The 24,514-nt window shown below is 28.5% G+C and overlaps 1 protein-coding gene across 1 annotated transcript in view; it reads right to left on the minus strand.

Annotated features, from left to right (window-relative positions):
* Positions 1 to 23,825, minus strand: part of LOC121115878 (uncharacterized) — a 32,277-nt gene extending 8,452 nt beyond the window's left edge. The window contains exon 1 of the mRNA XM_040710046.2: positions 23,212 to 23,825. Coding sequence (XP_040565980.1) covers positions 23,212 to 23,483 — 272 coding nt within the window. The 5' untranslated portion in view covers positions 23,484 to 23,825. The remainder of the gene's footprint in view (positions 1 to 23,211) is intronic.
* Between the last annotated feature and the right edge of the window lie 689 nt (positions 23,826 to 24,514).

A 24,514-nucleotide genomic window follows, 5' to 3' on the forward strand; every position in this document is an offset into this window, starting at 1 on the left:
TTACAGCAATGAGAGTGAAAAAACAACAAAATATATTACGAAACTTCATCATTGAAAAAAGGGTAATCTACTAATTTTTGTACTTAATATACTAATATGTAAATTGTAAAATATAATTATGAATTAAATATGCAATTAAATGAAGTTAGTATAAAAAATGAGCTTATTATATATATTTTTTTTATAAACGAAGTAAAATAAACATACCTAGAATAAAAGAAGCATTTTAGTTGTTGCTCATATATGGATTTACCGATATATATTTGTATGTACATATGTATAAAATAATGTATAAATATATGGATAATTTGAAAATAAATTTAGATAGATGTTGGGATCGCAGACAATTTATCTTATTTATATTTGTGTAGCTATGTGTGTTCGGTGCCAAATAACTTCAAAATGGCTGAATACAAAGGTAGATTGAGTTGATTTTTAGCAAATAAATCCTTTGTCCACTTTATGGAACATAGTATACTTTTTTCTGCCTCAAGTGCCAGGGTTAATTTGGGACATCATGAAATATAGGGTTGTTCAGGTAAATCTGTATTACTTTTCTTCCTGATCAATAAGAGAAGAAGAAGTAGAAGTTCGAAATTGTATTTACAAGTTCTAATAATACGAAAAGAAACAAATCAATGAATGTGTTTGTCATTTTCGCAAATCATTCGTTCAATACGAGGCCTAACGGATTTACAGGCTTTCAACACATCAACAGACGATACTTTGTTCCAGTACTTGACTATGGAGGGATGGAAGAAGTTGATACTGTTGCGTGAATTGGCATAGATCTTCCTCTCTAACTCTCTCTAAAATAAGTAATCCATGGGATTCATTTAGGGGGAGATAGAAGGCTAGGTATGGGGGTGTCAAAATGACACTTCTATTCTTAAAACAAGTTTAAGGTCTTTCAGGGCTTGTGAAAAGGGCTTGAGTCGTGTTAAATCGCGAACTCGACACCATTAGCCTCAGCTTTCATCCAAGGTATCATACAGCTAGGCAGGAATTCACAATGCCTGCCTCTAAGGAGATATTGCAGGGGGGTGTATGACAATGCTCCAAATGACCCCGAAAGTAAGTAGTAATAAAGCTTATATAACAATCAAATTTATTTTTTAGTACTATGCAATAAAAAAGCATTTAAAACCAATACAATAAAAACGTATGTTAAGTCAGGGCATAATTTATTTAGTTATGCATGCGTCTATAACATAAATTTATATTTACTTCCGACGACACGAATAGGTTATTCGTGTACCATGTACATGTCGTGAAACATGTACCTATTTCTTAAGAAAGGGTTTATGTAATTCTATTATTATTATTTTTATATATTCTATAGAGTATTAAAAAAAAAAAAATCGGAATGGATCATCTTAAAAAAACAAAACATGCTTTGATGGTTGTTTGATCCATCTATTATCCATTTTTATGAAAAAGAAATGACAATTTATTAGCTACCATATCTAATACAACAAACAATTTACATAATGTAGTTTTTTTTTTTTTTTTAGAGTGATGATAAAAACATTTCATATTATGATTATATAAAAATTCTAAGCCTTCTCATGTCAGTTGCTTTCTTTTCTTCTTTTTTAAAGCATGAATTCTCCCTTTTTTCCCTCAGTGGGTTAGCTATATGTAGACTTTCCTATTGAAGACAAAAAAAAAAATATATATAAAAAGATGTACATTATATAGCAATTTTTCCCCTTTTTCGTGTTTCTCTATGAATGCCTATGTACACTTTTTTTATAAATGATAAAATCAACTCTCTTTTATTTATTTGAATTATATCGCACTATATATAATGTATGTTTATAATGTTTTGAACAAATTCATACGAGGCTTCTGAGGCTTCAAATTTATATATTTTATTCGTGTGTATGAAAACAACTTAATGTAATATTGGATCTCAATATGAAATTAGAATATCGGAGAATTATCTCTATATTTCTTTCTCGATTGGGGAAACCGGGACAAGCTACAACATTTTTTTTTTAACATCAAAAAAGCTATACCCATAAAATTTACAGTATCATTGTGTTATATAATGCAAATCATTGGGGAAAAAATAACTTTTATTCGATAAATTGAATAAAAACTGTTTTTATTTAGATCGGATGTGAATTATTAATTATTTTGCACTCATTTGATATAATTTATTGACTCCTTGAGGATAAATTTCAGATATTTTAATGTTTAGTGCAAAGATGTCCCTTGCAACTTTTTTCGTATTCTACTTTATGGTTTATGTATGGTTACTCTTTACAAATAGTATGTTTGTTAGCCCAGGCAAATATCCATAGTGGGATGTGAGAGTATAATTATCTTATTTATAATACCTACTGATCTATACTATTAATTTTATTACATATATATTAATACATTGAAGTTAATATTCAACACATTGAAAGGTCAAGTTATGTTGAAGTATTTAAAAACAAAGTCATTTATTCGAATAATCTTAATTTCTTAATTAAGCAGCGTCAACAAGGACAAGTGCAAAATTACATTTGAATACAACCTTCAGTCAAATGTAATTGGTAAACAAGTTATTAACTAATAACATGTCAACATATATTCAAACAATGAAAAAATGTTAAATTTTGGCGTGTCTGAGTCAAACCAGGTAATAGTAGTCAGAAGAAAAAGTGTACAACTGTCTCCGGTATCTTCGATATACTTTTTGAATTCATAACAGCAGAGAATATGCGACGACACATCCGTCTCAAGGGTCTCTTGTATATGTATATCTCTAAAATAGATATTTTTATGTGTATGTTTTTTACTTGAGCATTCAACTCCAGGGCATTTAAAAAAATAATTGAAATATCAAATATGCTTCTTTTTATTTTAAATGGGCCGATTTTTAGTTTAAATTGAAAAAAATTAGAGATTAGAAAGATATTTTTTTTTTTTTTTTTTTTTTGGGGGGATGCTAATGAAAATGTCTATTTATCTCAACACTACCTCCAAGACCATATTTACCATTGTTGAATTTTGTACGATCCACAATGTCTTTGATACATATTTAAAAATGTGTGTACAAATTTTAAAATAACTAAAGATACTGAATGAACTAGCTTTGGATGTCGGAGGTCTCTTCTTCTTTAGTCGTCTCGAACTGGTTTAGTCCAAATACATATTTTAAGGTTAAACAAATAAATAAATAATTTTCAAAATCAATACTCAATGTTGGTATTTGAATGCTGAAAAGATGAAAAAATTATGAAAGGAATTTATAAAAATCAGATATTTAATCTGAAATGGGAATTGGAAAATTGAAAGATTTTTTATCTTGGATTACGTCAAATTTGACTCTGTTACCTAATGCCATAAACCTTTGTTTGGAAAATTACTGATCCACCAAGATAAATGGAGAAAAATTATTTGTTCCAAATAATAAACTGTTGATAACCCCTGTATTGAATGATATTTCCTAGAATATTAGGGGTAGGTGCTTTATGTTTCAGCCAATAAAAATAGAGTCTCAGTATTGATAAAAAATATATAAGCTTTAAAAAATGTTTATATGTATCTTGAAGAGATGTAAATATATGGGATTTTAATTTTAGTGAGCCGTAGGCAACACAAAAACAAGTTCACCAATTTTTACAAAATCTCTGTTGTAGAAACTTTTTCCTCTAAAAGAATTTAAAAAATATTAAGCCTGCCTCAACTCGTAAATTTAAAAAAAAATACCAAACAAAATATCCCCCTACTCCTTTGCATTTTATCATTCGAAACTATGAACTAACATAAACATTATTGAATATTAAATATTGGTGGAATATATTGTCATGGGTTTGAAATGTTGTGAATTTCTATATTAAGTCATAATTTTAAAGGATATCAAAATATAAAATCTCTACAAATATTTTTATAGATTTATGTATATATTGTAAATGAAGAGGTTCAATTATGTCATTTTAATTTACTTAATCTAAGCAGAATTATGCTATTGAATAATTATAGTTATATATAATATATAATCTTCCATAATACCTACATTTTTATTATGGCCTTTGTAATAGGGGATTCATATACTAAAAATACTTTTTAATACTTAAATGAAAAACATAAAAGTTTATTGCAAAACATATGGCTCCACTCTTCATCAAACTTTCCATTTTTGAGATACAATCCTGTAGCTTGTGTCATAAAATCACGCCTGTATTTTTAAAAACCGCATATATATGCATCTACCTATAAAAAATATAATCAAATGATCTTAATATCGGCAAATTGTAATGCCATTTGTATTTATGTAATATTTTGCAGATATTGGATGTTCAGTTTAATAGTTCAGATAGGAAAAGTATGTCATTTTATCAAAACTTGAAATACAATATATAATTATAAAATGGCCTCCTTCTTATAGAACACTTCCTCAAGTTGGGTTCTGAACTTGGTATGCATCTACAATGGATTTATTTGGTAAGTATAGCGGACTAGGCTATTCTTTAAATCTATTCTCATAGCAAGTATCTCTTCAATATTGATAATAATTATATGTGCTTAACCCTTTCTCTCATGAATTAAAAATAGGTGAAATATATTTTTTTTATTACTTTTATGCAATGTTTTGAGCTTATGAACCATCCCCCAAGAAAAATAAATATAATTTAAAAAATGTTAAAAATTAACACAATATTAGAATGAATACTAATATAAAACACTAATGATGTATAAAATTAAAGTTCGAAATGCATTTATTACTAGTTAAAAATACTACCAAGAATTTCATTTCATGCAACACAATTTTTCTTATTATTCCAGTATTAAATAATTTACTTACAATTCCCTAGATATGATTATATAAAAGTTATTGAAACTGAAAGGATTAAAACAATCGTAAAACAGGTAAACTCCGGTATTTTCGATGCTAAAATGTAGGTACATTTATCATTACACACATATTAACCCGATGATTCTTGCAGGTTATTCTTTTTTTTTTGTTGATATTTTTTGGATAATATAGACTATTTTCTGAAGTGTTGCTCCTAGGCAACGTTATGAGAGAAAGGGGTAATTAAAGTTTTACTTAGCAAATCCAATTGGGAAGTTGAAGTACTTTTTTATAGTCCTAGTGAAGATAATGCTATGTAGAGAAAGTTTGTTGCAGAACAGTTAGTACTGGAAAGACTGGCCCATTTTATTCCAATATTGAGAACAAATACAATCCTACCAAGTGTAAATTTATTAATAATACTCTTTTTTTACGTTATATTTTTTTAATGAATGAAATGATTTACATATGTATGGTAATACCAGGACTGAATTTACCATATTTAATCATCCATTGAAATAAATTTGTTTTATGTCTCCTTAAATGAAATTTCTTCGTCGATTCAAGCCATTTCACTTTATAAAAAATGTACATGAATTCAATTACAGCAAATGGATTAAATTCTGGAGATAGGTACTATATTAATTAAACTATGCAACAGAAGTAAAATCTTCAATGAAAACTTTCAATTTTCTTTTCTAAAAAATCACGTTTTTATAGTATGGTTACAATTCAGAGCCATATTTTGACGTGTAATAACTATGTAGCTGAAGATTTAAGGTAATAACAATTTATAAAAATTATCTATGATAATTAGTCAAAAAATAACCTTAATGAAATTTAATTTCCAAATATTTTTTATGCAACCTTACATTGCTTAACTATAAAATTTTCCATCAGAAAATTAAAAGCTAAACTGAATAAATCAATCAATATCTAAAAATTTTTGAAAAGAAATCTTTTGAAGTTATTATATAATTATACATTGATCTAAATTACTCAATATTAACGATTTGATAAAATATAAGACTTGGGAAATGATTTGATTGATTTATTTGTTCCAGTTAATGGATATTCAATTTTCAATGTCCAAGATAAAAATATTATCAAACCAAAGTTGCCAATTCATGATAGTTTCAACTTTTTATGACATCACCATCAAATACCTTTGAAATTGTATTTCATAATGCTCAAATTACATTGTCTAAGAAATTATATTTAAATTTCAGAACTTATTTTGGTTAAGTGGGATCAATCTTCTGAAAACTTCAAAATTCAAACGCAAAAAACATATTTCTTTGTTGATATAACTTTTTGGTTACATTAGGAAGAACAATGACTTTTAAATTTCTGTTTAATTTAGTTGAAAGTCTGTCTAGCTAGGGAGACTCTGGGATTTTTTGTTTTCAAATTAAGGTAAAGTTCTTTCATTTTAAGTATAATTTTATTGTATCTACATTCTTGGATTTTGATAATCGTGGGAAACATTCTAATAAATAGACGTCTGACGATACATGTCACTATTAAATAAATTTAGAAAAAATTGATTTCTTCAAATGACAATGAAAGCATGATTTTTTTGTGCCACGCTCATATCTTGAATAAAGGGATCAAATATAAAGTTTAGGTACGTAATCAAGTCAACAGATTAAACCCCCACACAATATTCTCTTCAAATTAAGATGAATTTATTTCATGATTTATAGTTTCAATCAGTATTAATATATTTTTGATACAATAGAGAAACTGTTTTGTAATGCTATAGTGTTGGCTAGTGGCGGTCGTCAAGAACACATTTTTTTTCTTGGGCGGAATTAAAAATTATTTTTTATAGAGTGCTTAGAATATACTCTTGTATTCAAAAACTATGGTTATTTCTCCTCCCTCCTAGCATAAGGCTTATACTTTAGTTTTGGCTGTAATATATAGCAACTGAAAAGAATATTGAAGAAAACTTAGCTTCCAAGTAAGATCCTTCGTTTAAATTGATTTTCGTATAATTAGACCCATTTTGTAGAAACTGTAATCAATATATTTTGAAAACTGGAATGTTTTTTTACGAATTACTATTACCTTTAATTAGAAAATGATTTAATTCAATTGTGAATGAAGATTATAATTGAAATTTTGAAATTATTGTTAATATCAATAATTTATGTGGGTTTTAGTTGGGGGGAGGGGGAGGGGGCAAAAATGCAGTTGCATAATGAGGGTCATGTTGTAAGAATGTACTTACATTTTCGTGAAATTCTATATCATCATTCTCTGTATACTTGCCTTTTTCTATTATCCTCATTATTCATTATCCATGACAGAGAGAGAATCCCTAATGTACGTGTACATAGGTAAATATATCTATTCTTAGATAGACATAAGAAAGCAACTAATACACTTTGTTTAATTTCTCTCAAACGTAAACATAAATATACATACAAATGATGAAGACTACTTCACAGATGAAGGCAAATCTAAATATGTATCTAGTTTTCTCTTGAGAAATACAAAGTTATAAAAAGAATGAGAGAGTAAAATAAAAAAGTTTCCTAACTTATAAAAACAAAAAGAAACGAAATGGATTCGGGTCATTGAATGACAAAGTCATGTACTTAATTCGACTATAAAAAATCAACAAAAGTATTCGACACTTTTGATGCAGTGTTGTGTCGAATAGATTCAAAATGGTGTGTTCTTTACTTGGGGGAGTTTGAATCCATTAGTCTTCTAATTTTAAGCCTTTTATATGAGGTGACTTAAAAAAAAAGAAGATTGGCCTTTCCAATTTTTCCTCAAATAAAAAAATGCTCCTATGATCAATTATTTAGTTATTTTCAATCGAATAACGTTTTTTTAGGAATTAATGTTGTTTTTAATGACTTTATTTTACCTTTTTGAATTTATTTTACTGTCTCGATATTATGTTTAATGACATTTTTTTAACAAGTAATATATCTGTTTATTTCTAACAAAGTCTTATTTCTGGAAAAAGGTATGTTTTATTTTATCAGAATACCTTCATTTCTATTTTTTTATAAATCACAAAAAAATATTACAAAATTCCCAATGAGGTCCTATATTTTCCAACTCAACTCTATTGTCAATTTTTCAAAAATTTCATCGACCTTATCCTAAAGATTATATTCTAATAAAATTGCTCAGTCATATTCATAAGGCCCATACACAATACCAAAAAAAAAAACCTTAGCGTGATTGGTCAAAAATTTAAACATTTAATTTGGCACTGGCTTCACCCTAATCTTCAAAATATGTTTATACATTTTGTGTTAACTAAAATAAGCACTATTTTATATTAATTTATTAGTATTTACAAACTTATAAAAAATTATTTGATTTTCCTGATAGTATTTCCTGTTATGTAACATAAGTAATGGGCAATATTTATGGGGATTCAATATTTTCTAAATATGTACTTACATATATCAAATAAATATTATCGTTTATTTGTATGAAATTAAACTGGGTCATTTTCCTTTTCTTTTATACCTTATTTTGATAGATTATCAAAGTAGGTTTGATTAATATGTATTTATATCTAATGAGTTATAATTGCAAAAGAGAAACTGCACTCCACCATATCTAGAAAATCGATCATCTAATTAGCACAACAATTGATTTTATGTTTACTTTTATAAAAGTAGGAAAAGTTGGTATACGAGGCAAGTAGGTATTTTTCAATGTCTAGAAAGTTTTTTAGGAACTGTGTTCCAGCACTTTTTCAACCGCCCGTTTGATAAAATTATGAATGAAATATGCATATTCTAACCAAAGACATAAACTCGATTCAACACAAAAGAGTGGTACAGATGAATTGGGAAAATTTTAAAAACCTAATAACGAACAAACTAGATGGGTTAGAACCATATTTTTTAATTATTTGAAAGTTACATTTAATTTATTCAATTATTTTTAATGAGATCTGCCTAACTTGAAGCTTTGGCCATACGAAGCTAGAAGCTTTGCAATTGGACAGGTGATGTAATTCTTTATGAGCTCCACAGACAAATAATACTTGGCACTGGTCTCATGCTCCACCAGAGATAGAAATCGCATAGGTTCAGGCATGGGTTGTTTTTAGGCTAAAAATCCGAACTCCAAAAGTGAGGACATTTTATTACCAAGACGTCCTGCACTTTTTGACTTTGTGAAACAGTACATTGTTTTATTAAAAATGATAATTTCTTCTTTAGGCCACTACACCCATCCAGGAAATGTAATTATTAAAAGTCCAAGTTAATTATGAATCTTTTTTCTTAGCTGCTTTGATCAAATAATCAAAAACGAAGCTTTATTGCTTGTAAATAAAGAATTGTATACATATTTACAATTTAGTTTAATACGTATTTTGGCTGCCTAATATCAAAGAATGCAATCGGACATTTTTGTGTGCACTCTGATGCACTCAGTTTATTGATTATAACTGCTGGTATATCAAGGTATATATATAAAATTATTCGAATAATAACAATACAAATTCATTTTTTCCCCATGTCATAAGGGACTATTTAATGATCATGTCATAAAAGCAACATACATATATATATATATATATATATGTAGACTACTCACAAAATGGAGAAAGCCTTTTATGAGAGTAAGTTATAATATTATAATGATTGTTTGAGTAAGTAATTGTTTACTTTTATTGCCTTTTATGTTAAAATATAATTGGTATTATTAAATGTACTTCTACATTTCATTTTGTCTTACTCTATGTATATTAAAATAGGTACTTACATGAAGTATGTACTTGTTTTCAATGCCAGTTTTATTGTTAGTTATTTCTATACGTATGAGTCATAAGAAATTTTGTCTTTTCTTCCAATTGATTTATTTAAATAACATCTAAAATATGTTAATTAAAGATGAAGGATTTTGGTAAATATGTTGCCGGTACGTAAAAATAATAGAACATAAAATCAACGTGGCCAGTCTGACAACTTTAAAATTTTTGAGGGAAAAGCAGTTTACAATATTATTTTAATAAAAGGGCTACTTGTATTTTCTCCTTTTGTATAATATTGTTTCGTGGACCTCATTTTAAATTATATATTAGAGTCATTCGACTAATAACTACAAATCTTTGATTTTAATAAGATAAAAAAATATAATAATTTATTTAATTTATATCTATAAAATTAGTTACTTGTAGTTTATAACGGAATGGAGTAAGTCAATTATTAATATATTTGTAAGTTATTTTAAGTAAGAATTTAAATTTTGAAAAAAAGAAGTTTTTTCGTTCATTCAAAATAACAAGTTAAGATCTGATGTTTGGTTTGTTGTCTGAACACATTCAAGAAAAAATATGTATACCTATTCAAGACATTGATTAAATTTGATGGCAATTAATAGAATTTTATCCAATTTTTAAAACCTGGAGAGGGGGGAGGGGGGCATGACCTCTTCAAACCCAGTGACAATGATCCTTGTTATTCATAAATTTATATCTTTGAAATGATTTAATTTCAACGTCTTTTAAAGACTCCATATGTAAAAGCTCTTAATTGAGTTGTTGCTTTTAGATAAAAGTCAATGAAACATGGAACTAACATTTGTGACCGAAATTAATAATAAGGAAAGCTTTTCATTATATAAATTATTCTTAATTCAGTATTTATCTATCATCAAAACATTCATGAAGAGACTTGGTATACTACTTACCTTATGATTTAACAAATAAATACTTAATTATTCTTACTTTTTAAACATATTACGGATATATATTTGTTGCAGTTAATTTGTTTGATAATTTAATAGTTATTTAACCCCATAGTTGCATAAATACGTGGACTATTTGTGGCAAATAATTAAATGTGTAATAAAATTCGTATGACGTATTTTTTTGAGAATTATATAATAGAGAATTTATTCTGGTATAAAAGGAAGGCCTTACAAACATTGATGATGTAATGGTCTTCCATGGCTGCCCATTGCTCATTGACACTGTCCTTCAATGAGTCCAAACTCGGGTGGTGGGTAGCACATACCTTCTCCTTAATTTACCACCACACACTGTAGTCAAGGGGATTCAAATAAGGTGATTGGGGTGGTCAAATATTTTTGTTCCAAAATGGCATGTTGGCAGCGAGCCAATCCTGAGTCATTCCAGAGGTATGGGCAGGTGGCCCATCCTGCTGGAAGATAAAGGGGCCCATTAGAGACCTTGAGGGCCTATGGAAGGACCTTGTCCTTCAAAATCTCCAAGTAGGCCTCTGATATTAAGTCGGAAACCAGTTTTGAACCAAATTAGATCCATTTTTGCCCCATTTGATGCAATGGTACCAAACATCATCACAAATGCTGGATGTTTGACTGTGGTGATTGTCTGAAGCTCCTCAACCATCCCCCTGTTGTCATTCAAGGCCACCACACGGTCACTTGACCTGTTGAACACTTGATCAACAGTGAAATTCTTTTCATCTGACAAAATGATGATGCAACTAGCTGGGGCATGCTTGATATCCTTCAGCATGACTTTGCAACGTTCTATGCGCTTATCACGTTGAAGTTGAGACAATAAAGGCCTCTCAATCATCCTTAGAGATGGCCACCAACTTCTTTTACAACCCTGGAAATTGTGGCCTTATGAATATTCATGTCTTCAGCCACCTTTGTCATGGAAGTCTTTGGTTTGGCCATGAAGGCCTCCTTTACCTCATCTATATTAATTTTCCTTTGTCTGCCTGTCCGAACACCTTCCTTCAGATTTTTCCCTCCTTGACAAGCTTCTGAACCTTGAACACAGTAGTCCTGGATAGTCCAGTGTCCTTGATTATCTCCTTGACAGACATAACGGCACGGAGGAAAGTGGCAACCATATGACGTTTGGCCTCGTCATTAAACGTAAACGACTTTGTTTGATGCAAGTAAGAAAAACAAAAAAAAAAAAGCCAAAAGATTTACCGAGTTACTTGTGCTAGAATTTTTTATTTCTGGTTACGGAACCTTGAGAAATAAGCGTTTTAAAAATTATTCCGCGTATTTATGCAACTACCGGTATAACCACATAGATTATATTAATTAAACTTTTTCACAATATGTAAATTAAAAATTGTTTCAGATATACATAGTGACGTCTAATACTACTTAAATTAGTATTTTCCTCACAAAAAATGTAAAACGTACTTGAAAAAAAAAATCATACTAAACTGTACAAAAAAAGTGTAAATTTTAATAAAAAACAAAAGTGCAAATTATATTTTTGAAAAAATAAATAGTACGGAGATATAACCATTTAAAATATGATATCCAGTAATTCTCTGCAAAAGATTTCGAAATAAATGTTCTTTAAGAGTAGGGGAGAAAATAAAAAGTATATCTTCGAAAATATAACGTAGCTAAATCATAGTTAAATATTATATGTGGGAGTTGGTCAAGTTACATAGATGTACTATATATATGTATTTTTCAGAAGTAAAATTTTTAAAGTTAAACTGAGATCATAGTTTAATTTCAGTCTCCTTTTAGGGAAATATATTTCATTTTGCAAATTATATTTGAACTTTACGTACCAAATGACTCCAAAAATTTTAATCTAATTTTTAAGGTTGCATAGTTTAATAATAAAAAACTTAAAATCGATCTCGTCTTTGTTATTGGTCCCTAAAAAACGTGCGAAATATATTCAGGGTAGGGTTGTATTGGTCCTTAATATGGAATAAAAAATCAGAACATTCCATGTCTCATCTTGTCGAGTCCTGTCTCTGCTATCGGTACTTGGAAAAGTCTCAAATTTTAAAGCCCCCTCTGGAAGGTATATTTTAGCAATAATATATTTAAGTATCTAAATTTACTAATTGAATTAGTTTGTTAAACTTATGGCAACTCCAATAGAAAAGAATAGTTTGTCCTTTTTCCTAATTTGTTACTATGTTACCCATTAGATCCATGATAGGTGAGATTGATTGTTGATGAAAGTTTGATTTAAAAAGTCAAATTCTATAGATCTGATTTTCCGTCCGATTTAGACGCATCTATGATAATAATATATCTCTAGTTCCAAGAAACGGATTTTTGTGTCTTTTTCGGATGCATCTGGAAGATGTAGGTCCGAAAGAGACTTAAAATTCGTTGACCAAAAGGTCTCTACTAATTGCTGTTTACTTCTGAAAAAAATAAATAGCTAAATCTCAGATATTTGATTGATCTACAAATATGCTTTGTCGTGGAATGATAGTTCAATTATTTTTAGTAGATAAGAAAAAGTTAAAATCTTAATCAAATCCCTTTTGGATCATGTAACAACTTACCTAGAAGTATATCAAAATATATGGATTACAAAACATAAACTTATAAGCAGCTTTTATAAAAAAGATTACAAATTTATTTCGATAAATTAAAATTGAATGAATGCAGTCATAGATTACAAAAAGATTTAATTATCAGCATTAAGTTAGTATGAGCAATTGTAGTGATTTGGAGCAATATGATACAGCAGGGATTACCAATAGGGCATGTACATTATTTACTTATACATATTAATTTGTTAACACAGATACAGTGAGTAGTGCCGCATCACCGAAAAATAATACAACTCCCTAATAATAATTATGAGTATTCGGCCAAGGAATACTAGCTACTAGCTAGAGAAGAACTTCAGACGAATTTAAGTAACCTGTTGAAAAAAGACCTTTAATTTTATTACTCACTATTATTTGTGAGGTTATGAAAATGATATTAAAAATGAATGGATCATTAAATTAAAATTTTTTTTTGTCGTAAAGTGGTTGTTCCAAAGATAAGTTGGACAACCAAAGAAGTTAATTTCAAGAATTTACTCTTTTCAAGAAAAAGAAAACTATGAAAACTTCATGACATATGTATAAATTATAATAATTACTAATTTAAAAATATTTTAATTTGTAAATATGAAATATTATTAAGTAATATTAACATAAGTTTAAGTTATAACTATCAACCATAAATCTTCTAAGTTAAAATAGCTAAACAATGCACCGAGGGAACAATACAGTTGTCGTAATCTTACAGAAGAGTAGCGTCCACTAGCAATCAATACTTATATTAGCCCAAGTGACATTGAGTCACACAAACTTGTGGATATTATATCTTTTTTAGTTTGCTCGTACTCTATTGGTAGACCATAACCTACTTTTGTTGATTCCGATCAATATAACGACTATAATATACGCCTCAAAAAATTTACCTTCACTCATTCGATATGCACAATATGTACTATGGTTGTATTGGTACTTATTATGGTACTTTTATTGGTCCTGGAAAAACATTCCATATTTCAAAAACACACTCTGCATGATATCTGTGTGACAAATATTATATTAAAGTACCTATGTCAGTTTATAAATTGATGTATTGAAATTGTATATTTAATGCAGGTTCATCGTTTTCAATTTTTCTTCATTTAAAGACTTAATTAAATTATTTATAATTTTATAAGCATAGAATGTTGATAGAAGATCCAAGTTAAGGTATATTGAAAAATGACGTCATTACTTACTCATATCTAAGATGACGTCATTTCATGAAGATTGTTCAATTGTTTGTCATTTTTTTTCTCTTTAATATTTATGATAGGACTTCAAAATTTTGGACCGATACGCCCCTATTACGCAGCTGTGAAGTAACCAAGGGTCCGTTCCCCCAGCAAATAATATTTCATAAAACACCAAAAGGAAGGAATTCTATATTTTGGAAAAAGTTAAAAAAAACACAACTGAGTGATAAAAAATAATTGAAATTCTCCATTAAAAAAATTTAAAATCTGTTGAATTGAACAATGATATCATTAGGTAAATATTGTCATAAATTAATGTAGAAAATGTAAATTCGTATAGAAGAAATATATTTTCTTGTATATTAAAATAAGTAACTTATTTATTATTGATACTTAAATACTAAAAAAATATCAATATGTGTTTCTTTACAAAAGTATTTAATTTCTGTAAGAAATCGTATATAATATTTTATATCATATATTTTTGTGTGATGCACTTTACTGAAACTCTTTTTTTAAAATGATTTAATGCTGTAATAGGAAACAATGTAGTATTGTTCTATTAAATATACTAATACAAATATTGAAAATACTATATATCATCTTATAGACATATGGTACGAATTTATCTTTTAAAAAATCCACATCACTAAAGATTTATTTGTTAAATTATCTATGTTTATTGTTCAACCATATATATACAGTGTCGATTAGATAAATCCACACTATTTTAAACCTTATCAAAAACTTGATACAAAGAAAAAAGTCATTTTTTTGGCAGTGGAAGATTAGGTACTTGAAAAAATATTCCTACTTAAACGTCAAAATAAGAAAAAGTGTCAAGCTGAAAAAGGAGAAAAGAAAATACAATGGTTGAGAAAACTCAAAAAAATTATTGTCCTAGTGCAACCAAAAACTTACTAGCTTATACTACATCTTTACATAAAAAAAAAAAATAGAAAAGTCCCAGTGGCAACAAATAGTAAAATATTGTTTTTCAACAAATGAAGTTCAATGTTGGAAGGATAATTGTCTATAGTGATAAAATAAACAGAATTGTCGACAAATGTTCAGAATAATAGCTGAAGTAGGTTCGCATGTTCAATAGAAAAGTATACAGATTCCATTATGACGACTCTGTGTATCATTGGGACTGCCTTATTTATCGTAGACGTAGCAAATAGCTGTAAGTCTTTTTGACCTCGTATTGAGTGAATGATTGCTGTCGAAGGTGATACATTTGAAAAAATTTATAGCTTTTTGTGTCTACAATTTTTTTTTGCTCTAATTTATTCACATGATGTTTCTAGTACTTATACAAAATAGTCCGGGTATATTTTCTATGCAAAAAAGTATTTTTAATTATTATTATTTTTTTAATTAAAACTTCTTAATTATCTCTTAAACAACAAATAATTCTATTTTTATGAACGTTAAAAAAACACATGCTTGCAGTATGTGCTATTGTTTTAAAAGTGTACTTAGTATACACATCTGTTTATTTAAGACAGTTTTTGATAGTGAAGACGTTTTGAAATATATGTAAAAACTCAGTGTTCATTTCGGAAACAGATTGAAACTTATAAATATAAAGTGCATAAATACTTACATATGTATAAGTTTGTACGCCGTATATATTATCTGAAGGATCATCAGTCAATTTTAAGGAAATAATAAATAAAAAATTATATTTTGATGCTATATTTGTGTAAGGGATATTGTGTATTCAGTTAAGTAGTAAGGCAAGAATTAAAAAAACAAAAAAAAAAAACACTTATTAAGTAAGAATAAATTTATAATAAGAGATTATTCTAAAAACAGAAAAACGGTTTTTTTCTAAAAATGAAGGAATCAAAGAATGTCTTTCAAAAAGAAATGTTCTTCACAAATATTTGGACAAAATTTAAATGCACCCCTTTTCTAAAAAAATTTACTTTTGATTAATTTTAGACGACAAACTATAATTTAACAGTAGAAATTCTATAATATATGAAAAACTAGTAATGAATTTAATGTTCTCAAAAAAAGAAATTAAATAATTTTATATACGTTATTGAAAAATGAAATGTCGTTAATGAAAAAAATTTGTCGAAGAAAGTTTTTTCTTAAAAAATGTTGTCCAAAGAGTGCATTTATGTTCTGATAAAACTTCATCAACTTAAAAAAAAATTATATTCATAAATTAATATTAGAGTGGAAAAAAAAATTATTCACTTCTACACCTTTGGCGGAGAAAATATTTTTATCCCCATCACGTCAATTTTCTTCTCTAATTTCCTATGCATGACGTCATACATCAATCTTTTCTACAGAAAACATTCGTTATTTCCGAGTTTTTGATGAATAATATATATGTTTAAAGAAGTAAAACCCATTTTGAATCAGAATACGTCTTTACTCGATACAAATAATTGTATCGTTGTCCCATTTTATACAGTGTGAATAATATAATTTTATTTGCTTGTATTATATAATAAATTGCTTGTTTATTACGTTTGTCATTAAGTAATAAATTGATTTTCTATATATTTTTTTTTTGACCCTAGTCATTTTTATAAATTGAGTTCAAACAAATACTTAGCAATAGAGGTTAAAAAAATTGAAGAGTTTAATAAAATTTTAAATATTTAATTTTTTAGTAAAAAGCAAAAATTTCGTAATTGGTGCGTGTGTGTGGGAGGAGTGCTACAGCCCTTCCAGACCACCCTCTACGGACGCCCCCAACTGTAGTTAGGTATAAGCCAATACAACATATTCTCTCATTTTTTTAAAAGTACATAAATGTTTTATGTTATAAAATTAGGTATTTCTTCAACATACAAACATATCTTTATCGAAATCTTCCATGTTATGTATCTATATTGTATAAATCAAATCTGTTATATGATGTAACTGATATTTTTTATAATCACTATAGTGACATTTATGTAGTAGAACCGTAGAAAGCACTCTCTCAAACAGTGCAACTATACAATAAACGGGATAAATATAATATTTCTTAATCTATTCTTGTAAAAAATAAAGTTATTATTCCTTTTACCATGAGTGAATTTAAATTTTCTCTTACTTAGCAGATTGAGTTAAGTTTCTAAACAGTATAAATAAAAAAGTTTACAGGATTTTCAACTTCGTATAGGGAGACGACTTTTATATAAGTACGTATTTACCTATCTTTTATATAAAATTTACCCATGTAATCAGATATATATATGATAACTTTTTTTGCTTGCTTAATTTTCATTAAACAAATGAACAAATGTCCTGTTTCTATATTTCACTATCTCCGTTCTGTATACTTACAAATTGAACCACATGTAATTTTTTTTATAAAGTAAGGCAATATAATGTCTATCGATGTAAAAGTTGCTGGATTCTCGGCGATTTTTTTTAATAATAGTGTATGTTGCCAACTTGTATAACATTTGTGTTGTTATTGATTAATTCTCCCAAAAAATAAACCATAAAATTAGTAGTGATGGGAGAATTAATCGGAATCGGCATGAAGAAAATAATGTTTAAGTTATGATCCCGATTCTTACTTATTACTTCTCTATGTTATGACAAAAAATATCCCCCTCCCCCAAAGCCCAATTAAGGAATTTTTGCTTTTTATCAGAAAATTTAGCATTTTAATTTTTTTTTAAATTATATTTTTTTAATTTAAAATATTAAAGAATCGGCAGCGGGATTTTTTTTAATCTACCTAAATATTAAAAATCAGGCCATCAATTTTTGTCAAAATGAAGTCAGCTACGAGAATACTTTTTTACACTAGTGGAGGTTGAGTATATCACAGATTTTTCCTTAGTTCACTACCCAACCTTCATAATTCATCCTTTTAATTCGTTGAGCAGAAGAAAATCAGTGAGTACAAATCGAAAATTGGTCGCTCCTAACGAAGGATACATGTTATACATATAATGATTTTAGGACGATTGAGCGATTGTTTTTTGTTTTTTTTGCAGAAGAACAATTTTCCAAACGGGCATTTCGCCGAAAAATTAAATTTAATGTATTGATATATGCAATTTCATATTTTTATCCAATTGAAAATGATAGCATAATGAATAAGTATATATGTCATAAGGTAAATAAATGAGTGCTCTTTTGTAGAAAAAAAAAATATATTTTTTTAAATTATATTCATTTATGATCATTATATAAGCACAACACAATAGTATGTGGTTAGAATATACATAGTTTGAAGGATAATTAATTGATAACTTTTTCCATATCGCGTTTGATTATTTTTTTATTTTTTTGAAAATACAACTACGGTAAAAATTCGAACTACATTAGAACCACATAATATTGTACTGTGTTATAATAATACAATTCGGCAAATTGTCCGTTGGAAAAAATGTTTTCGCCCAAAGGTCCGCTCACGACATAGACAATGTATGTTGACTTGAATTTCTTAGGTAAGATTGAATAGTATTTATTATACTGAAATGTCTACTTACTTCCAATTGTTGCAATTCCATTGGATTTATATTCAAAAACAAAACAAGGTAAGTTTTAAGAAGGGAAGGAAAAATTGCATACATATAGTGGGAAAATGTTATATTGCCGTCGTTTGTATTAGTATCATAAATAAAAAGCGATACTTTGTGGGTGAAAAAGTTTTGTCGTAGTCAAGGAAACCTCCTTAAGCTTACATACGCATTTCTTTCCTTTTTTTATACTACATTTGTTCCTCTTATTGTATAAAATCAAACGTTATCAAAAATGCAAGGAGCATAATAGAGGTAAGTGAATCAATATGAAAGATGGATGGGACTTTTAATCCATACAAAAGTTGAAGCAATATTATTTGGATATAGTTTGGGCCTATGTAAATGTAAATGTATGTATGGTAAAATAAATGATTACTACATTCAACCATGTGGGAGAGGGGGGAGGGAGTTGAAAAACATATTTTGCACCATAACAGCGTCCCTCATTCGATAATGCTGTTTTATAATTTAACTTTATAAAAATGCAATCTTTAATAATATCTTTGGAAATCTAATAGTATTTATAATTAAAATTATGCAAATGTCTTCTTTGAATAAATTTAAACAATGAAATAGGATTTCCGATACTTACTTGGAGAGATAATAATATTATAATAACTGAATGTGTTACAAAATTGAACGTAAAAATCCAATATAATTCTTTGTAATCTTATTATGATTTTATATATTTTATATCAATTATACAAATAAAAAGACAAATTTTCACCTTATCATCAAAGATATCATAACAAAGAAAGGATATCAAATTTTAGTTTCCTAAAATTTACCATTTTGAGAGATATTGCTACTTTATGGAATCCCTTTCAGTCAAGAATTTTATGAGTATTTCACAGAAAAGGAACTGACAGACATTGTTACATTTTTCTGTATAGTGCCAAAACTAATGAAGTTAGTCTCTTGACATGTTATATCTGATAGTTTGAAAGGAACGCATATCTAAGTATGAATTAAATAAAGAAATAAGATATTCCCATGTTAACATTATTCATTTTTTTTTTTTGTTTATCAAACTTCAATTTGATCATATAGAATAATAAAAAAAGTTGCTTAAATTATATTTTTGTAGGACTTTGATTAGTCTGTATATGCATTTATATAGAAATGTCAATTGGTAAATAAAATCCAAAAATATTTTTATCCAACGATGAGGGTGAGCCTTGAGAAATGTAGTTTTATCCTTTCGCTACAAATAAAAAATCAATTAAATAAATTTTTTAACAAACTGATTACATAAATTACGAATGATGTATTGTTACTTTTCAAGCATCTATAGGTCAAGTATGCATGAATGTAAGATAAAATTAGGTGAAGCCCGCTCAAAATACATCCAGTCCTTCTTTGAAGTTTTTACACAAACAAAAAGGGACTCTGTATTTTTTTTTTTTTTTTTTTGTCAATTATCAATATTTATGTTTCCTCTCTTCCTGTGCTTTGAAAATTGATTGGATAAATTTGAATTAGCTCTTGTTAATCTGTGAACTACTTTTAACTAATATTGAATAATCATTCTATAGTTGGAAGAATTACCAACTGCTAGAAATTAAACAAAAGTAAAATTATGAATCAGAAGCTATTTAATAGGGTTATGCATCATACGTTAATATGTAAATTAGAGGGATTACCGATGGCGTCGCTAGCCTTCTATTTTTTTTTGGGAGGGAGGGGGCTGCTCTAGCCCCCTCCCCTCCAAAAAAGTTTCTTAGCCCCAAAATCTTTATTAAATATATATATATAAAATATACCTATTTTTATAAATATGTGATTATATTACGGTGCTTATAAATTTGGGTGGCTGAGCCACACCCAAAAAAAAAAAAAAAAAATCAATCCCAGTTAGTAACGTCTCTGGTGATTACTATTTTTGAATTGAATTAAAATGAATGTGCCCATTTAAAGAGTGAGTGTGGTGTGCCGAAAAATTACAAAAATATTTTTTGCTCCTCGTTAAGCGTTTTCAAAACTCACGAGGGACATTTTTTTGCTAATTTTAGTAGGATATTGCGATAATATACTGATTCTAGATGATATGTCCCAAAGAAAATCTATTTACAAAACAACAACAATCAGTCAAAAACATAAATTCATAAGAATTTACACATTATCAAAAATTCAATCGTAAGTTTTGAGAAATTCCAAAACAAACGAAAACCATTTTTTTTGTAGTTCAAAAAAATTAAAGCCGGATTAGTGACCAAATTTTTCAGATATCATTGCATCTTTGGTAAATTATGCAAACCTTAGACAAATTCTAATTGTAAGTTGTCTTCTCACATCAATATAATGAATTATTTTATAAAATACGGGGGTCGGAGTCGTTGCGTTTTTTGGCGGAGTCGGAAAAAAACTCTTGCTACAAAAATTATTATAATTTATGTAAATAAAACTGATTAATTATTCTAAGATTTATTTTATGTGTTCCTCAAGTTTTTTCCTAAATGGTTAGTATACTAATTTATAAAACTTGATAGTGAACTCATTTTCTCAAATTTTAAACGTGTTCTATAGTCTATAGAATCACAATTCCTGAACATTTCTAAAATCTTAATTATTGTGGTGGGGAGAGCATAGGCATTTTCAATGCTAGCTCATTACTTATTCTTTTGAATAGTCAATATCATCAGAGTAAAAAGTAACGTTGCGGTGAAGAGGTTGTTTGTATTGTTGTTCCTTGATTAAATTAGATACATTATTTATTTATCTTTATTCTAGTTTCCATTGACTCAATAGTACTTATATAGGCTAGAAAATATATTTTTAAAAAATTATGTGTTGTAGTCGAAGTCATGAAGTCAGAGTCAGTGACATTCAAAATACTGGATTCGGAGTCAGGCATTTTATTTAGCCACTCCGCAGCCTTGCTAAAATCTTCTTAAAAATATCGCTAGTAAGTTTTGAAACGACTTAAACTGAAGCCAAATTGATTTTGGTTCTCCTAAAACATGCTGTTCCTATATTACTACATCAAATGAGGACTTTCATAGTGATTACTCCGATGTAAACGCCAGTACGAGTACATCACAGAAAAAAGAGCACAAATTATACATTATACGGGTGGTACATTGAAATCTAAGCACTTACTAATTCAGTAATTAATGAAGATTTAGTTTTTGAAATTAATTTATATTTCGATTTATAAAAGAATAAGCAATTAGTTACAAAGTAAAACCAATTTGAGCTCTCTAATTTACGTACGAGTCGAGGAAATGACACTTGAACGTGAACGACGATTTTACAGTAGCTCAATCCAAGTAGTTGGGCATCTCCAGGACCACTGTCGACGCCCTCAGCAAGTCAGAAAAATTAAAGAAGAAGAAGGGGCTTGCCAAAAAGGCCAAACCGAACTCGGAATAGTTAAAGAAAGTAGCCCAGTCCCATCCAAGAGATCTTGGTGTTTCACACCAGACTGTTTAGGGACCTATAAAAAAGTGAGAGCCTTGTGAGGGTGGAGAGATCATTTTTCAAACCAAAATGAAAGACACCCATCTCTTCAATAGCAAGACTCATTGAAACAGTTTTGTATGAGTATTTTGAGTTCTTTTGAACTCTTTTGGACACTTTTGGCCTCCCTAGAGCCTTAACTAGCCTTTTTGGGTAGATGTCGAGGGGAAGGCCTACAGTGTCCGTAATTCAAACAGCGAGGCCCTTAAAGTCAAGGCTAGCCAGCACTGGCCCGCCATGACTGACACAGCAGGTAAAATGCCTTCCACCGCTTCCTGAAAACTATCATTGGCGCTAAAGGCGGCTACATTAATGATTAAGAGAGCTCAGACACACATGTATTTTTATCATTAATTTTATTTAAATTCAATTGTTTATTAATATATTATATCTTGTTGAAATTTAAAATTCAAAGTGTCCAGATTTTAATAGTAGGTTTGTTGATGGTAAAAAAAAAAATAGTTGTTCTTTATTTATGAAACCTTTATCCGACTCCAGTATATTTCCTAATATATGAAATTTTTTATTTGTAAATCATTGATAAAAAAATCCATATTAAAAAAAAGTACCATGAGAACACCATGAAAAACAGTACATTAAATCATACATGTAAATAATTATTTACGGGTTAGCTATTTCATTTTGTATAACTAACGTGTAACTTTATTTCATTACTGTTATGCAAATTAATGCAATTAGATAAAATTTATTTTCATAAAAATAATTAAGAAAATTGAATAATAATATTTTTTTTTTTTTTGCAAAAATTATATTTTTTTATGCATATTACAAAGAAAAATAAAAAACATGTAGTTACATAATTTATTAAGTATGTAAAAAACGGTGTGTTTTGCTCCATAAGAATATTGCATTAAACATATTTTTTTTCTTGCTGAAGAACAAAAAATTATATAATATAACATCTATAAATTACCCCTTAATAAGAAGCATAAAAGTATAAAGTAAAAGCCTACCCAACGTAATTTCCATAGTTCCCATAGATGTTTGCAAAAAGACTTCTAGGATCCGAAATACCAAAGCCTCTTTTCTCTGCCCGATGTCCAATGTCCGATGCAAGAAGCCATTCCAAATTACTATTCGGTCCTCTATCTCTTTGTCCTTCCTCTTGTATCATATCATAGTGAGCATTGGAGGGCGAAGGAGATCGCTCAGCGGGTAGGGAAAAGGCAACTCCAAGTAAGAAAATCAACGAAATCAGGGATGCAATTTGTGTTGAAGAGTGCATGTTGCTGAGAATATCCTAAGTTGCTTTGTATTTGTTTTTCTGGAGCGTGTGTGTGGTTGTGAATCGGAGCAACAGTTTCTTTGATATGTGAAATACCAAATAGAATTGGTTAACGGGGAAAAAATAATACTATTTTTTTCCTTGGTCCCCTCCTGCCTTGAATTTCTTCTTTTTTTAGCCCTGTGTGCTTACATTTATTTATTATACCTACTTGTTATTTGCCCCCTCTACTATGCTGTATACATAGATATTTGTTCTCGAAGAGAGCGTCGAAAAAAAGCCATGAACGACGTCTCCCTACTTTTTCCTCCTGCTCTTTCTCAACTCACATGGTTCTCGTCTCCGACAACCCCCCCTTCCCCCTCTCTTCTAACTCACTTTCTTCTCTCTTTGTACAACTACCTACAAAGCATTTATGTGTACACCATAGTACATACTTTGAAAAGGTAACAAACAATGAATCCCCTCAGATGTGTGGAAAAAAACAAACCAAGAGTTTATACCTAAAGGCTATTTTTGTTATTTTTACAATTCAATAAGGTTTTTTTTCTTCAACAAAAGGAATTTGAAAGAGTTTTATCGGATTATAATATAAGATTCATGAATCTAATTATTCAGAGTGGTCTGTTTCTTTTTCCTTCAAAGTTTTCTTTCAAAAACAAAGACATGGATATTTGAAAATTAAGTTGGGCTTTTTTATGGATGTTGGCATATGTACATATGTAGATACTTACAACATCAAAGGAGAATAAATATGTTTCTTTCTTAATAAAATAAAAAAGCTCAATTCCTTGAGTTTTTACTAACCTATAAAGCACTACAAAAATGAAAAAAATTATTTAGACCGAATATCTGAAGGGGAAGAGCGGGTGAGTTGATACAGTGGTATAGCAGATAGTTGAATAGAAAAATTTAGTTTTCAATAATTCGAAAATTTTGTGGCATGCAACCAAGATTTGAAAGCCGATCAGCAATGCGAATATTAAGGTCCCATTTTGGTTTTGAAAAGGGAGGACATTTTTTCTGTATAT

The sequence above is a fragment of the Lepeophtheirus salmonis genome, chromosome 4 (assembly GCF_016086655.4).
Source record: "Lepeophtheirus salmonis chromosome 4, UVic_Lsal_1.4, whole genome shotgun sequence".
NCBI lineage: Eukaryota > Metazoa > Arthropoda > Copepoda > Siphonostomatoida > Caligidae > Lepeophtheirus > Lepeophtheirus salmonis.